Genomic DNA, 17,853 nt, shown 5'->3' with positions numbered 1-17,853 from the left:
GAAGGGACAGGAGAAGAAATTGAAGGAATTAAATGCCATTAAAAAAAAAAATCAAATCGGAGTGAAACCAATGAAATGCAATGGGATGTCATGATCATTGGATGTCATGAGGTGGAATGAAGTTTATAGATAAAGAAAGAGACGTGCTCCTACTGAAGGGGTATAGAACAGGACACGGGGAAGGAAAATGAGAGACAAAGAGAGAAGCAGAAGACAAGGCCAACATTACCTGCACTTCAGGGTGCCCCACAGGTGTCTGTTCAGCACATGGGTCGTGTGTGCTGTGAGCAGCAATCAGCGATGAGCCTGTGTGGCTCTTGTGACCAGCTGGGCGCAATTCCCCAACATTGGTGAACAGCCTGGCTCTGGTGTTTGCCAAAACGTGCTGGATGCTGAGGCCTGGTTCTGGACAGTGCTGGAAACACTACGGGGGTGGTGGGCTGGTGCAGGCTGGATGCAGGACAGGCACAGACTGGATGTAGGCCGGGTGCAAGCTGGGTGTAGGCCGAATGTAGGCCGGGTGCAGGCCAGGTGCAGGCTGGGTGTAGACCGGGTCTAGGCCGGGTGTAGGCCAGGTGCAGGCCAGGTGTAGGCCGGGTGTAGGCCGGGTGTACATCGGGTGTAGGCCAGGTGCAGGCCAGGTGCAGGCCGGGTGTAGGCGGGGTGCAGGATGGGTGCAGGCTGGGTACAGGCCACAACCGCCGTGTCAGGGAAACAGCGGAGCACAGGATTGTGGCTGCCACAAGGAAAAGGGTGAAGTGGTTAAGCAGGAGAAGAATGGTGCAGACAGGACAGACAGCCAGGGGAGAAGCAGCACTGCAGGGAGAAAAAGGCGAAGAAGGGGCAGACCTGACCCTCTTTTCATCCAAGGAAACCAGAAAATGACAGCCCCAGGAGTGTGGCACTGGTGACTGCTTTTATGTGCTAAGGCTCCTCAAAAAAGCCCAATTTACCTGGTGATTTTTCCTGGGAAGCTGTTGATCTACCCCACCTGCACGGGGGAGGCCCTTGAAGCCAAATTGTGGAAGTTTCTCTCCCCTCATTGTCTGTCAAATGAAGTTGCTCAAGGACAGGGCTTCCTACCATGTCAGTACAGCACCTAGAGAAAGTTTTCACATCACTTATAACATATGTTGAGGCATAAATAAAAATCAGGTTAGTCCCTCCATACATGGGTGGTGCCAAAGAGCAATGTGTGGAGGGAGCAGTGTTAGGGCAGTGCCATGCTCCCCTTGGCATGCCTTTTGTAGTGTCAGTGTCCCTGGAGCTCTGGACTTTGTGCTTTTCTTAACCCTAAGCATAACCCTAACCCTAGGCAGAGCAGTAATTGCCACCTATGGCTGAGGCTGAGATGCCAAACACATGGGTGTTGCCAAGGAAAAAGGTGTGGAGGGAGCAATGTTGGAGCAGTGCTGTGCCCCCCTTGGCATGCCTTTTGTAATGTTTGTGGTTTTCTGAGCCCGAACCCTAAGTGCAGCTCTGACACGACTGTGGTCTCAGAGGTCCTTTTTGGCTTTAGTTTCCCTTTTCCGTTTCCTTGTGGCTTCTGAGAAAGGTTGGATGACTTACAGATCTGCTGCCTAAATCAGGAGGTTGTTTCAGCCGTAAATCTGTGTCGGCTTTGGATTGCTGCACTGCAGTTCATTGTTGTGAGAAAGGTCAGTCAAGGCTTGCAGAAAATTTTCCTTGAGTTTCAAATAAAATTTTTCTCTCTTCTTGGTGGAAGATGAACATAATGGCCTGATGATTAATTTTTTCTTCTCAAATATTGCAATCCCTGGTGAAAAGTAAAAGAAAAACCCAAGACACACACATACACATATAAAACAGTACATTTATTACTGATCACTACTTTCACTCTGACTAAACTTATCTGCACAATCCAGCATATTTACTGAAGATAAATATGTGGTTGTACTTTAAGAAGTAACTTTTCTATCTTGTAACTTTTTGTACTTTGCTTAGATGAAGAAGTATTACTTTTTGGTTCTTTCACTTCTGCAAAGTAACCTGATGAAGAAAACTCCTGAGCCTAGAGAAAGCCCATCAGAAGTCAAAAGCATGGATGTTAGGAATTTACACATTCATAACAGCCTGTAGGAACAGGAACTTTGAATTTTGTTTTACCTGGAATACTCATCACTATGCAACAACACAAATACACCCTTTTTTCATATTTTAATTCTTGTCTCATTAAGCAGTACGTCCCTGACAGGAGATTAAACCTGTGCACATGCAGGGCAGCACAGCAGGGGCTTGGGGTTACAGTGAGGCACAACTAGGGTCACACTAGTCTCACTTCGTACAAGTAGAAGTGACAAAAGGGACCTCAAAAGAGGGAAATGTTGAAGCTCTGCTCTCCATTCTTCCTGATGAATTTTCGTCTTTCTCTGCATTCCTGGGCACACCCAGGGCACAATGTTAATTAGAGCTACCCCACTGCTATCCTAATATGTGCCCAGGTTTTATGTCCTGCCATGGCCTATCTCATCAGCCAGTGCCATGAGCTTCATCTTTTTGTCCAGAGGTAGAGTAAGGCCCTTTCCTACACCCAAGGATGCCTCTGGGTAGGATGAAAGATCATTGGAGCAGCATTAACACCCCAAATAGGCAGTAAAGTATTTAGCTCTGTGCACAAAATGGACACAGATACTACTCCAAGTTCTCTGTTTTATCTCCATGATCTAAAAAGTGCTCCTAGACTGTTATCTTTCTTGCACAAGAGCTCCTTTTATGCCCTGAAAATGTGGAAGAAAGACATATACCATAAGGGTATTCCAGCAAGCCCAAACACAATACAAACATTTTTTTCCTACTCTAATACTCAGTGCTGAGGAAACCTGAAGGAAAGCTCTAATATTACAACTTTATCTTTTTTGTACTTCCTCATTCTCAGAACCAAATGGGTTTTTTTCTAAAAGAAGGTCATGGTCCATTGAAGGATAAGGGCATATGCAAGTACATCCTTACCCAACAAAGCTGTGTTTCTGAACAAGGATTTGGGTGGGCAGTTTTCTGGAGATAAATCAGGTACCCACAAATTACTTCTGGAAGATCATATTTCTGTGCTCTTTTTTTCAGGTGACTTTGGTTTCCAGGCCATGCTCAGCTGTGCTGCGCTGCCAAGACAGGTTCCTTCCAGCCCAGAACCACATGGCTGGAACACTTCCAGCTGCAGCAGATCCCTGCTGCAGGACAGCCTTTGGGAAGAAGCCAAAACTCAGTCTCTACTTCACAGATTATACTCCAGCTATCCAAACACTGAAGCACAACCTGGCCCCTTTCCTGCTTAGGAGGAGGTGAGTAGGCTCGACTGAGCACTTTGCTTCTGTGTTGTAAGGTGGCCCAGGATTCCCACCAAGTGTGTGTGGGCAGCCTACAGGCAAACCACCTGTCCCACCATGGCCAGCTGCTGTGTTTACCTCATGATTTAATAAATTTTGGGGAAAAAAAAGACAGTTGATCCTTTATACAAGCAAAGAAGCATTTTCTTGTTTTGCAACTAAACTGAGATACTGGCAGACTGATAAGACCAGCTTGCGATCCAGGTAAAACAGGTACATGCCAAGGTCAGTGGGATGAATAGCACAAGTGCTTCTGTTCTTCTACTTTGTGCCAAAATTGTACTATCTGAGACTTTGCATTGCTGCTCTTGCAATCATGAAAAGATGATGTATGGACCTGCCCCTCCACAGGCATCAGGAGCAGAAATGTTCAGCTCTGCAGAGATGTTTGTCCATCTCTGTCCTCTTTCCTTTCCCTTGTACTCCTCTCTCTCTGTGGCAATGTTAGCCCCACAGTCCAGAGGCAGCAAAATTCTGAAGTTTCCTATGTTGCCAAAAAACTCAAAACTGCCTAACACTTTGCAGAGATTGTGTTAAAAGGATAACTTTTCTCCATTTCAAACACTAACAGACCACTAACATATTATTAGTTGCATATTACATTTCCTCCTTACCTCTCAATCCTCTACCTATTTTCTCCAGCCCTAGTTTCCTTCCTAATATCAAGGGTTTGCACCCAGAATTTCTAAAGCTATGCAATTCAATGATTTTCCATTAATTTCACCAGGGCAAAAAGTACTTTCACACATCCCACCTCTGCCAGCTTTGTTACCATTGATTTTTGGTGCCTATATTACTATATTAGCAACTGAAACTCACTGATCCAAAGTACCTACAGATCCATATGCACAGTGGTGAATAAAGACCCCAGAGAGATGCAGAGAACAGAAAAAATCAGAGATATGACTCACCACTCTGCAAAGACAGTGACTTCGAGACAAATTTCTGCTGTACCACAGAAGGCTTCTCTTTCCTCTCTTCTCTGGGAAATTAAGTGAAGCAGTGGACTTGCAGTGCACACTTACTCAGGGAATTGTTTATTCTTCCATTGTACAAAAGAGCTGGAATATACAGTCTACCCATCTGTGTTGCTAAGAAACAGGGTACTGTTGCCTTGGGACTTGATTCAGAATTCAAAAACGAGAATGTCTCAGTAGACTGCATAAATGCAGCTTGAAACCTAGCAACAAGGCCACAAGTTCAATATGCTTCTCTTATATGCTAGAAAACAAGGGTATTAGAAGGAAAAGATATGACTGAGGAAAAGAAAACAGTAATTTGAAAATAAAACAATGGTTTTCTATCACCAATTATCCTAATGGATGGACCTATGTTTTACCTAAACATACTTTTATGACTTTTAAGATCTGATGCTGCCCTGTGCTTTGAGCCGGTTCATGTTTACTAAAACAACTGAATAGAAAGGAGCAACAGTATTTACCCCAGTATTTCCTAAATATACATCTTGTTTAGTATAAGTGACAACATAAGAGTCAGGATAGCAGAATTAATTTCCATTTTTTTTTTCAGTTTTCAAGCATTCTGCCAACAGAACAGTTTAATAGTTGCTACACACACCTTGAAATGTTCTGGATTGTATAATTGGGTGCAATTACTTAGCCACATACACACTGACTGTTTTCTCTATTTGCTTCTAAATCAAATATATATTATACATTCTATCACCTTAACAAGTGGTCATTATGTGCTGTTGGAAATGACACTGGTTCAACCAGATATTTCGTTGTAAAACCTGTTCTCTCAGGTTGAAGAATGTCACTACACCACTGAAACTTTGGCCAGCACTCAGGCAAAAAGGGAAGGCCAGGCTTGAACTGAGTTATGGTTCTCAGCTGATTAAACAGAGCTCACTTGATTTTTTCTTTCTTTTTGATGTTCCATCATGAAATTATAGAGAGATATTCTTCAGATAGTATGGCCATGTACATAATGGATTTAACTGGAGATGAAGAAGGAAGCAAAATTCAGAAGTACAAATCACCTAGAGCCAGCCAACAGTTATCACATTTCTTCCCTTGTTTTTCTTCTTCTAAAATATACTACTTCAAGAACAAAGAAAAGAAAAGAAGCTTTCATCCTTAAGTATTTCTAAGTTTACAGCACTTCCATGCAGGTCCTTCAACATTTATATTTTTAGATTTTTCAGTGTCGGGACCAAAAGACTATCTGGGAAAATACATTTTTGTTTGTTTGGTTTTAAAGAACATTCAAAATCTATGAGACGGTACACCTTTTTCTTTGTCTTTAAGGAAATTTACATTTTTTCAGGCTTTTAGCTGAAAAGGAATTTGGAGGCTTTAGCTGACCTTTGTGATAGGAATTTATATCAGTTCAAGTAAGGATTTCACAGGGATCCTGAAGTAAATTATAAGATATAATGGAATCGTCCTTTGCAAGTTTATGCTGCTCAGATACCTATAGCTTTACTGAAGAGAAAATAACATCATACAAACTTCCTTAAGAATTTGGAGATTTGTATTCCTTAAATCACTTCAAGAAATAAAATAATTTCTCATTGCCAGCAGATGGCAGCATGTTACTTACTTTACAAAGTAAGGGAGTTTTAAAACCCAGGAAAGCCAAAGAGTAAGCCTTTCTGCTCTACCATAGAATAGTAAGAGGACTTGACATTTTCCTACACAAAACTACCTCTTCTTTTCAGCTAAATATAAGCTGTTTGTGGACTTAAATAAGATTAAGGAGATCTTAAGAGTTCAAGCTGGAAAAAGCAGTAAAGCTAGTCAGGATCCTGGTCTGAGCTGCAGAATCGTCTTAGGGACAGGCAAGCACAGATGGAATATCATACCCGGATTTAACCTTGAAAACTGGAGCTGTAGCCAACAGTATCTGTACTTTTTACATTGAGAGAAGGTATTTCAGGGGGAAAAAAAAATAAAAATCCAGAAAGAGCAAAAAAGGAAATGAAATCTTCTCATTCATTATTTCTAAATGGTGAAAGAAAAAGGAATGAAATATATTTTTTTTCAATTGCCTTCTCAGTCAAACCAAGACTAGAATTAAAACACATCCCTTGACAGAACCATAAGCACGACCTTTGGACCATGTTGCACTCTTTGATTTTTCAGTTGTTTTTTTTTAAACTTTAGTAGTTCTATGCTGTACTGATTCCAAAGAATCAACAACAATGAAGAGAGAAAGAAATAAAGAAAAAAGGAAGTTTACTTTTGATTTTGAAAACAGATAATTCTTATCACCACTTTCCAGCCTGTGTTAGAAATGGAATCTTTTCTTTCCCTTAGGCTCTCAACTTCTTGGGGTAGTGACCTACTTTTTTCCTGTATTTCTGTGTCAGCTAAGACAAAAAAATTCAGGGCACTTGTTTGGGATATATCATGGCAACACTCAAAAAAAAAGAGAAAGAAAACACTAGGTGTTTCTGATTAAGTTCTTGCACTCACGCAGAATCTGAGCATGTCCACTGAAGTCAGTGTAAAGGCAGTGTGAATCAGAATTAATTATTGAAAACCACTGCTGGGACAACAGGAAGAAAGATTACATTACAGCAGTTTGCATTCCATATGAAATGCTGATCAGTATGTGATAACAGGAAATTTCATTGTTCCTTAACTAGGATATAGCAGTGGTGTTTGAGGGTAAATAAAGGCTTAGTGCTCTCTTGCTATAACTCATTTAAGTAAGGAACAAGCCTACAGATTTCATAAATCCACTTCTTACTTCTCAAATCTTATTAGAGACTGAGTAGAATAAATCCTAGTTTACACTAAAATAACTGTTTCAGTTCCCTCACTCTGAGTAGTTGTTCATCAAACCAGGGAATGAAACTCTGAAATATCTCAGCTGACTCCAGGATCAATGCCTACAGGTCCAGGCCAAGGTGACACATCCATTGTTGCTAATTAGTCTTCATATTCAGTGTCATGCAAACATAGCTCTTTTGCATTTCAGTGATGGAGTTGAGAAATGCAAGCCAGCTCATTTTAGGCTCTTCTGTGCTGCCCAAGGAGTTGTGAGGATAATTCTTTATCATCGTTCCTTTCACAGAGATGAAGGAAAAATAGAAGAGTCTCAAAGTCTTGCCAGGGGCAATTTCTATTTCTTGAAAATGTAATAAACATGAAAAACAGCTAGGATACCTAGAATAACAAACCAAACAATAACAAAACCCCAAACCATAAAAATAGCACCAACACTTGTCCAATTTGAGTCCTTATTAATTTCTCCTTTTATCTAGGTATGCCTTCAAATGTCTTCATCATAGTTTACTGTAAGATATTGTATGATTCAAAAATAAAAATCTCATCAGGTTTGACTCTGAGAATTACCACAAAATTATTTTTAATGGAAAATTTGGAAACTGACTCATTAAAACCATAAAAAAATTATTTTGTTTTTCTAGTCCATTCTGATAGCAGTCTTTCATTCTGCTGTTTCCAAATGACATGGAACTGAAAAAATAAACACACAATAAGTCAGCAGTAGAAATAGCAAAAATTACTTAAAAATTCTCTTATGATTTGTAATGTCCTTCTACAGCTAAATTAAACTGGACAGCAATTTTCTCTCCCTTATATTTCTCCTCTCCAGTAAGAGCAACAAAATGTAAGTGCATATATGTGTATAAAATCAGATTGTATATATTTGGTATTTCTACACCTTAAAATAGTTATCATCTGTATATATTTAGTGTTCTTACACCTTGAAGCAATTATCACCCCATACCCCATAATCTCAGTCTAAACCAAGTTATGGCCTTAGCCTTTATCACCATGTTTTAAATCCCTCACAAATAGGATTTAATTTAAAATTGCTGGCAAAACCAAAACAGGGAATCTACATTGCTATGGATTTGAGTCATTGCATTAGTTGCTGATGAAATGTTCTCTTTTCTGAGTTGGAGTTCAGTGGGATTGGATTCTCTGAATTCTGAATGAATAAAAAGCTAGACACTATTAACAGATAGGCACAATGATTCAGAATATATAGATATTTATTTGGTTAAATAATTTGACAGATGGGACATCCACAACTACTCTGAGCTGCCTGTTCAAGTGCCTCACATTCATACACAACAGAGAGTTTAATGAGATTAAGTACAACATATGAACTGTGAATAAAATATAATAAATGTTCTGAAAAGCTACTAGTCTGTGAGGATTTTATAGCAATCAAAATTACAATGTCATCCCTACCTGCCAGAATAAGTAGGGGAGGAGTGGGAAATATCTGTAAATACTTGGGAAAACAAGGGTTTAACTTCTTTTTACAGACATTCTTTAAACTTCACAGAAGTGCCTATCTGTATCAGGTATTTATGACTCAGACCAACTTCTACAAATTAAGAGCAATGTGTAACAAAACAGTGTTGTGGAAATATAGCCAAGAATGATATTTCTTTTAAAAGCAAGAAACAGGACACCAGAATAAATCCTATTTCTTGATTTAGGTGTTCCTATAGCCCACAGGATTGTTGCAAATTGAATCCTGGGAATCCAGCTGTCCCTATTCAATATTCTCTGTCTCAGTCTTACAAATCACTTCTATAGCTAGGCTCCTAACCTGAAGGTATTACTCCAATATGCAGTATAGCTCCTAAAAATATCCTGTTGGATACATCCTGGTGGTTCTTCACACACACTGCTTTTAACAGGCTGTAAACTGGGCAGAGGAGAGAGTGAGTTGCAAGAAAAGCAAGAGGGGCTGGCCGAGTCCCAGAAAGCATCATAGGCATAGACATGATATGGGAGGAGGAACCTAGACCAGTCTTGATTAGCTCTGCCTTCAGACTTGCAGACAGTCAACAAGAGAATACTGGTTCTGTCCACTGGAAATAAACAGGGACCTAATAAATGTTCAATGCAATTGTCTTTGAAAAACAGTTAAGTCTTTTCATTGTTGTCATTTGCTAAATACAAATAATTTTCTGCAGGATGTTTTTACTAGTAGGAAACTCATTTCTTAAATAGCAGACAAAATTTTCTTTTACTAGAATTCAATAATTTCTTAATGAAGTTAATTCCCTAATTGTATAAATTATTTCCTCTTACAAATTATTTTTTCAGTAATCCCCACATTTCTCTAATAGATGAAAATTATTATATTGGCTCTGCTGAATAACTTTAAATCATGAAAGTCCTTTAGCTAAGCATAGTTTTATGAAACAGGCTAATGAACACTGTCTTTGTAATGAAGATCTGCAATCTCGAATGCTTTATAGTATAAACACAAAATTCTACCATTAGAAGTTATATATATCAGCCAGAACTCTTTCAGGTAAATTGACTAATAATTTTCCAACACACTAAATTGTAAACTGCACAATAAGGAGTTAAAATTTCTCAATCCACAAGAGTCTTTGTTCACTGTTTCAGAAGCCAAGTCAAGTATAATTTGCATTACTAGAAAGGTGTTAACACATATACACTGCTTCCAAAGGCTGAATATAAACTTAAATCAATTGTGTATATGCACAGCTGTAAATCAGATTAATTTATAAATGGAAATCATTAATTCAACTAGTATATTATGTTAATATGTCACATTGTCAGAACTGCTATATATTCACATCAAGGTGGATGGAATTTGTTTTCTTTATTCAATATGCTTAGCCTCCAAAAATAAATGGAAAATAATAATGAGTCAGATTGATGTGAGCAGATCAGTGCATAAAAAAGCCAGGCTTTTATTTATTTAGCAATAAAATAAATTTCAAAAGAAAATGCTTATCTAACAACACCCAGATGTTACTTTTGTTCTCTTAAAATATCTGTCTGACAAGCTTTTCTTGTTGTGAAGCGTGTTGGTGAAAGCACCGTCTCACAAACTAAACCTTTGTACTAGAGTCCTCTTGTGACAGAACCATGAAAATACATAGCCTTTACCTCCCTTTGCTGACATACCAACTTTAATATGTTCCTCTATTAATTCTTTACGGTTTTATTTCTCCTTCTGTCTCCGTTTTAGTTCCTTGGCTTTTGTCTTTTTTACTTTATTCTCTCCCACTGCAGGAGTGTTAGGATTGTATAGCATCTGTTGGTGGCTCTGCAGAGGTTGAACACCTTTTCTCTTGACTTGAATGTTGAGATGTTAGATGTATAGCTTTTTTTAGTGAACTGCTCCAGAATTCATGTCTTCATGGCCCATTGTACAGGGGCTGTTGCAGTTGCAGGAAGGCAAAGCAAGAAGCTGTTCTTCATAACACATTTGTACTTTGTCCTATCAAATGCGGTTTTTTCAGAGAAAAGACCAGATTCTACGAACTTCCCAAGTGAACATTTTCTCTGTCTGAAACTGTTCAATTTCAGTGTTTCCTTGTATCATCTCAAAGATGTTGATGTCATATGGAACTGGTACACACTACTTTGTACACAAAACTGTGCATCTACTACAGCTTCACCTTGTGTCCTCCTGACTTTCCTCTATCAAATGTCTCACATCAGCTGCACAGTTCTCACTGAAAGGAGGTACCACTTGTTAGAGTGATCTGCAATTCAATTATAACAGCAACATACTCAAAAAATTTTATTATCTACTGTTTTATCTCACAGCTCTTTCAGCAATTAGCCACTAATTTGAGAATGTCAACCCCATAGCTTGGTGAAATACGACCATTTAGAGATTCTCTGAATAAATACAAGTTTAATTACACAGAAAAGGGTCTTACTTGATTGAGGTGCTTGTCCTAAGACATGAACCTGTGTGACACACGATTAAAACCTGCCAGTGTCCAGTACTTGCTGTGCCAGATCTGATTCTGCACCTGGTATCTCTGTATGTGCTCTGGTTCCAAATGCAACTCTTGTAATGCAAGTGCAACAACATATACTAGGGTTTGACTCTCAGTTGTCTTGGCAAATAGGTAGTGAAAAGATAGTGAAAAATTCAGAAGGAAGAGCTATCCATTTATTACCCAGAAATAAAGGGCATCTTTATTTCTATGACTTTATGAATGCTATCTATATAAAAGTAAAGCAGGGCAGCATCTTTAGCTCTCTGAATATTGCATATTTGTAATCAAAAAAGTAAAGCTAAAATTTTCCTCTTCACACCAGATGATAATACATGCTCATGCTAATAGAGATCAAATAAAAAACAACTTTCTATTGTAGCAAGAATGTTTAGATCTTGTATGGTTGGCTGACAGACAAAGTCCTTTTAGTAAAGACTAATGCAGACGGTTTGACAGTAAAAGCTGGGGCAGTGAAGTAAAGCTCAGTGGAAGCTTATGAGTGAAAACAAGGAGTAACCCCTAAATCCAGATTGGAATGTGTCATCTGTCAGGCAAGGCTTATCTTGGTGTGTATCCCTCACTAGACACAATTTGAGCTGCTGTTCTTTAAGCAAGAGATCAGCTCCAAATATCCCTCACTTTTCAAAGACAAGCAATTCATGTTCTGGGAGGCTTCAAATGATGTCCCCCAGTTAGAGATATTCTGAAATATTTCCCCAATGCTGCATCTTAAAAAAATAGTTGGTACCAATGAATGGTAGCAATGAATGTTAGCAGTGAATAAAATTACTAGCAGTGAGTGAAGTTACTACATATCAGTAATCTCCTGGAAATTTATAATAGGCTTTATACAGAGCTTCTGTAACAGTGATTGGTACTGCAAAAAACCGAAAGCCACTCTGAGTTCAAATTGCTTTGAATCAGGACAGTTGACTGTACAGATGAAAAAGCTATTAACAGAGCTTTGAAGAAAAACAGCTAGACACTTCCATCTTGAAATGAAGTGGAAACACAATCATTGTCATAAAGTAAAAGAGAAAATAGAAGTTAGCACAGGTGAAAGTGCTCTTTTATGTGCTTCTGTGCTGAGGTCTCTTCACCTGGATGAACTACTCTTCATCTGCACAGTATGCCTGCAGAGATGCCTGCCTAAAAAGAGCTGGAGTATAGCCATATAGATAAGAGTTGTTGCTGGAATTAATATTAATACCTGAAAACCTCATTTTTATTGTTAATTCACTTTCTCAAGAATAATAGTATTTGGTTTCTGGGAGGAAAAATGCATTGCATAATCGAGGGGAATTGACAATCCATGGCTAAGTTATGTATCACAGGTCTGAAGGATGTACAAAGTCCCAAAGTTCTTCTGGATTATAAATTTGGACGTCATAGATATAATATAAACCTTCATAAGAAATATTCTGCCCAAATAGTCTGCCATGATGAGGTCATGGTGGAAAAATTCCACTACCTCAGGAAAGCCAGGATAAAGTTACAGGAAAATCTAATCCCACTATGATAATGACAATCATAACTCATAATGACAATCAATTAATTTGCTGACAGACTGATATTGACTTAAAGATGTTGGGATAGATAAATAGATTATATTTCCACCTCAGAAAATTCCTTTATTTTTTGGTCAATGAAATATTCCTGAGGATCTGCTTCAGACTGAGACAGACTTTGATCTGAATGGTATCACTCTGTCTCAAGCCGCCACCGAGGCTTACTGCCGGCCTTACAGGGAACAACAGAAATGTTTTTCTTAATTTGTAAATACTGAAAAACAAACTAGAGATGGACTGAGTTTCTAAATCAGCTTTTACCATTTCGAAAGAGACACAAGATAAGCCTTGTAGTGACTTCTCATTTCAGTCTGTTTGTTGATAGTAAAATATCTGCTTTCTGCCCAATTTCCAGCTGTGATGTCTAGGTCTCAGAACGTAATTCTGACCTCTAACAAAACCGAAAAATTCAACAGATTCAAACAAGTTATACTTCCCTTTGGGGTAGGGGTATTCTCTCACTTCCCTACCTCATGTATGTTGCAGGATGCTGAGCTCTGGAGACATATTTTATTGATATGATGAGATATGTGAAGAGGATTATAACACTGTGGTTAAGCCTCTGGAAAGGTCAGAACCTTTAGCTTGCTTAATTCATACCTGGCTCTGTGCCAGTTTCAGATCACAACACAAGTGCAATTGCAGATGTGATGCTGACTTACACATACAGAGCAGAGGTAGCATCCACCAAAGAGCTTGTTGTGCATCCTCACCCTGTGGAAGGGAGGAAAGAAGGGTGGAGCTGAAGCTATAGTTCCTAGTTCTTGGAGAAGTGCTGCAAAAAAAGGCAGCAGAAGAGCTCTTTGTTACTTTTCCTAGTGAAGCACAACCACCAGGAAATCTTCCTTCCTGGAAGAACCAGGAATAAGAGAATTAAAAACTAATGGGCTGACTCCATCACTCAGCAAAGCTCACTGTCCTGGAAGGTGGAATTTTGGATCCTCTTATCGAGGCCGTGTATCCATGTGAGTCAGTGTAGTGATCTATTTCCTGTACTCATTGCTCAGCCTCATTAGAGGCCACAACTTCCCTTGTGCCCTTCCTGTCTTGTCTGCCCCAACCAGTCATGCAAGTGCAGTAAAAAGAACAAGGGTTAGGTCTGAAGAATGAAAGGTCTTTACAGATTTGTGCTCAAGCAAAATCAGGTTATTCCCAGTTCACGTCTTCAGAATTTGTGTTACATCTAAGTCAAATGTGTTTCCCATGCGTTTACTCAGTGATAGGCAGGAATCAAACTTAAGATCCTCTTCCAGGTCCCACAAACAGCTGTCTTGAGACTACTGAATAGACAAGAGCTTCTTAAGCCAATCTAACATGAAATAGGGCTTACCATGTCAGGAATTAATAAGCTTACTCAAAAAAAAAGAGGCCAACTTGTTTCCTATCACACAGGTCATGCAGCTTCCTTTCTATTGACTAATAAATCCAGAATTTCACACAATGTACTTCAGTTGAATATTCTTAAGGACAAATCGCATACATAGAGCTGGTAGGATGATGATTTTCAGTTCTGTGGTAAAAAACAGGTTCTGAAAGATATATATGGAAATCACAATAGAAGCTTTATGTTCCTTTAAAATATACCAAGTGCTTTGCATTATGTGAATTGTGTCATTTTGAAATAGATCAACTGTCCATTCCTTTCAAAGTTGGCAAGTTTTCTTTCATCATGATCACTGGAATAGTCAAACCTTCCCTATGTCAAAGACCTTAAAATCAATTAATTTTGTTAAAAGATTTATGACAGGTCACTGGTTCAAGACTAAATTCAGTTCACAGCTTAATAATTCCTGCTCTTGTCTATCTGTGTATACAGCTGAAATCCACATAAGTAAGCCTTTTGAACATCAGAAAAAGCTTTTTACTGCTCCATGGCAAAGGGCAATTCAAAAATTAGTCCTCAGTAACCAATAGCAATGCCTGATTTGATGTCAGACACCTGTTAAAAGAGAACTTAATTTGTGACAATAATGATGCATCTGAGATTTGTGTTTTCTACTTCCTGAGGCCACTTTTTGACTTGTTAGCAAAGTTACAGACATATAGTATGCCAAGAAAAATACAGTTCAGTACATAAACCAGCAATATTTAGTTTTGTATAAAAGAATTTGTGATATACTGAAATACGATCTTTGATATATCCCTAATGGTAGTGATGTAGTGTAACAATATAGTTTCCTTTTTCTAATGACTATTTTTCCAACTTGCTTGCAAAATTTAACTCTGCATGTATTTTAATGTAAGGAAAAGTCATTCTGATTTATCTTTTATATAAATAGGTCTCAAGAACCGTTTTTCTTGCTACCTGTTTGAGCTAAGGATTAATAAAATTATTTTATACTGCTTGTAATTTTCTATTAGAGAATTTTTGGGTTTGCTATATGGTGAGCTGTCTTAAGAAAAAGAAGTATCCTCATTTACAAATGGAGTAAAAACAAATAAAATACATATAGGATTAAGGCTATATTGTATCAACATCTGAGACAAAAATGGGAATGTTTTGTTTCCAAATTGAAAGTAGCTGTTTGCTTTTATGAGGAAACATAGAGGGAGCACAGATTGACATATAGCATAAATAATTTAGATTGAGCAGAGCATCATATTAATGCCACTACAGGTTTTCCAGAACCAGACTCACTGGTTTTCAGTTGTGTCTAATATTTAAACACATGGACATTTCCAATGTCTCAGTAAGACATCTACTATCAAATGTCATTGAGATTAAAATCTGCACTTTTTCTCTAAAGCTCATCTCAAGCAAAGTCTGGATCCTTGCTAGCATAAAATTGTAACAGCAGCCTTGTGGGGTTGCTCCTTCACTATGGTGTTTCCACTTGTAGTGTCTGACTGCCTTACATCTTATTGTAATTAGGCACCCCAAAGTCAGAGTGTAGCTGCTTGCATTTTATATAAAGGCATTTTTGACACAAAATGTCTTGGTCAGGTAATGTAAGTGGAAGCATACATTTAGGTGAGGTATAAAGCTTTAAGAAAAATTAGGATTCTATGCAGAAAAGTCTTGTTCCTAGCAGAAGTAATACCTTCCATTAAAAAAAAAAATAAAAAGAGTTTAAACTGACACTTTCCTTGGTATATCCTCCTAGTTTTGTCAGTCTTAACATTGGGCGCAGCAGATAGCTTTCAAATCTCTCTCTCTAATTGTGCTCAGATGGCTTTCTTTGCTGAATTTCTAGAATTCATTTTTTGAACTGGTTAAATATTCATTATAATCATACAACTTGGAAAAAAGTCCTTTTTTTATTTTTTTTATTTTTAAACTAGAAACGATTTTTTGAGCAAATGCTCTCTAGTCCTTGTTTTCTGATAATTTTTTCCCTATTTGTTTTCTTCACCCCACTTAAGTTTGATAAATCTCTGCCATGCTCCTCACCTGAGCCACTTCATTTCCAAGCAGTGGAGTCCTGCCATGGGACAAAATATAACACAAAGTCCAGGGCAAGGGCCAGGCTCTCAAGTAAGTGCTCCCATAAGTATCAGCTGGAAAACCAGTCTTGCACCTAATCCCTAGAACCATAGGTTATTGAGGCAAAGTCTTGTTTTCAGTGTTTCTCAGTGTCTCTCAGCTCAATGCATGTCCCCTATGCAGAAGACTCAAAGTGTGTTTTTTGCTTTTAGACATGCCAGGCACAGTGCCACAGTCAGCACTGTAACAGCATTCAGCAGCACTCCAGGGATACCTCCCTGTTACTCTGTTGATTTCCAGAAGTTAAGCCTATACCTTCTACCTGTATTCCATTAAGAAAGGGAAATGTTTTTGATGGAAACAGAGATATTTCCACTCTCCTGCTGGCATCATACTAAATGAAACATGAAATCAATACTGAAGTGATGAGGAGTTTTGAGGGGCTGTTTTTAATTAAATGCTAGCAAAAATATTTAAAAACTCTAATTTCCATTTCAAATGTTTACATTTTGCATTGGATGAGCCCGATTCAGTGGAACAAACACTGTTTGTCTAACAGGATGTAGAGTCTTGCAAAGCGTTCTGGTAAAACAAACCCATTATCTGAGAACCATGGGGTCCATCTGCTTTGTTAATCTCTCATTCTTTCATCTTCAACCAAAGACAATGACTCTGTCCCAGCAAAGACTACTCATTCAATGAGTCTTTTCTTTGGGAAAGAGGTTATACAAAAGGAAAAAAACACCTTAATCCAAACCAAACATTCTTACTCTATCAAGTTCCTTCCTGCCATCGGTGTCGATGTCTGTTTTCACTAAATAAAGATTAGATATTACTTATACAGGGTAAATGCAGAATTGCAGAAACATTTTCAATAAAGCCAGTCTATTTGGCATCTCAGGAAAGAAACTTATTCTGCATCCCAGTTCAGTACAACTCTTCCAACTAAATTGGTGGAATTGGGGAACTAAGATGTGGTATATACCTGAAGTACTATCAAAACTTTTCAACTTGTACATAATATACACAATTTGTGGATCAGCTTTTTTTTACACATGAGAAAAATGACAAATATGGCAGATGCTCTAGAGAATTTAGTGATCACTACCAAAAGAACAAAGATTTAAAGATTAGGTGCTGTGAGTCCAGAGGGAAACCAGTATATCTCTTTTGCCTTCTGTCTTGTTTTCAGGACACCTACCAAGACTTTGAGTCCCAGTGAGAGGAAATGAGCTCCACAAGGGAGCTCATTGTTTGTAAAGATGGTGCATAATTGCCATTATATCTTTTCTGTAATTACAGTTTGTGATGACATATGATTATGATGCATTTCAGAAACTGCATATTAGCAAATATAGGAAAAGAAACATGGTCAATTACAGTTACAGAAATCCAACCATAAAGGAAATTATTCTAGCTTAGGTGTTCCTGACTCAGACGTATAATTATTGTGTAACTGGCCAGAATCAGCTGCTATTGTGGAGTCAGAAAACTGGACAGATCAGCACTGCTCTGATGCACTACTTTGCTGGGATTTCTTTGCCATTTCTCTAGCCACCATCCTTACTGCAGTACGTGCTGGCCCCTTGTCCCCTACTGTTTTTTTAAACAAAATACAACAGCCCCTCCCTTCCCTGCAGCAGCAGCCTGGCTGCCCCTCTTCCCTTCATCTACAGAGGTCACCTGGCTCTGCAGCCTGCCTGTCCTGCAGCACGCAGGGACAGAGCTGTGGCTGCCTCTCAGCTGTGGCTGAGCATCAGTGCATTCCCTCGCCAGCCATTCCTGCCT

General features: G+C 38.6%; 1 protein-coding gene across 5 annotated transcripts in view; it reads right to left on the bottom strand.

The window, feature by feature from the left end:
* SCIN (scinderin) overlaps positions 1-4,420 on the bottom strand; it is a 68,642-nt gene extending 64,222 nt beyond the window's left edge. Inside the window, exons 1-3 of one of the 5 annotated variants that reach the window (XM_088162306.1) lie at positions 4,256-4,420; positions 1,570-1,777; positions 954-1,099 (exon numbers count right to left, since the gene is read on the bottom strand). In XM_088162306.1, coding sequence (XP_088018432.1) covers positions 954-1,086 — 133 coding nt within the window. In that variant the 5' untranslated portion in view covers positions 1,087-1,099; positions 1,570-1,777; positions 4,256-4,420. Of the gene's footprint in view, positions 1-229; positions 480-953; positions 1,541-1,569; positions 1,778-4,255 lie in introns of those variants that run through there. The other 4 variants (XM_088162328.1, XM_088162317.1, XM_088162297.1 and 1 more) reach the window with 4 other exon arrangements.
* Positions 4,421-17,853: the final 13,433 nt, after the last annotated feature.

The sequence above is a fragment of the Sturnus vulgaris genome, chromosome 1 (genome assembly GCF_052056855.1).
Source record: "Sturnus vulgaris isolate bStuVul1 chromosome 1, bStuVul1.hap1, whole genome shotgun sequence".
In the NCBI taxonomy this organism is placed as follows: Eukaryota; Metazoa; Chordata; class Aves; order Passeriformes; family Sturnidae; genus Sturnus; species Sturnus vulgaris.
The sequence above is the reverse complement of the archived record's forward strand: the minus strand, read 5'-3'. Positions and strand labels throughout refer to the sequence as shown.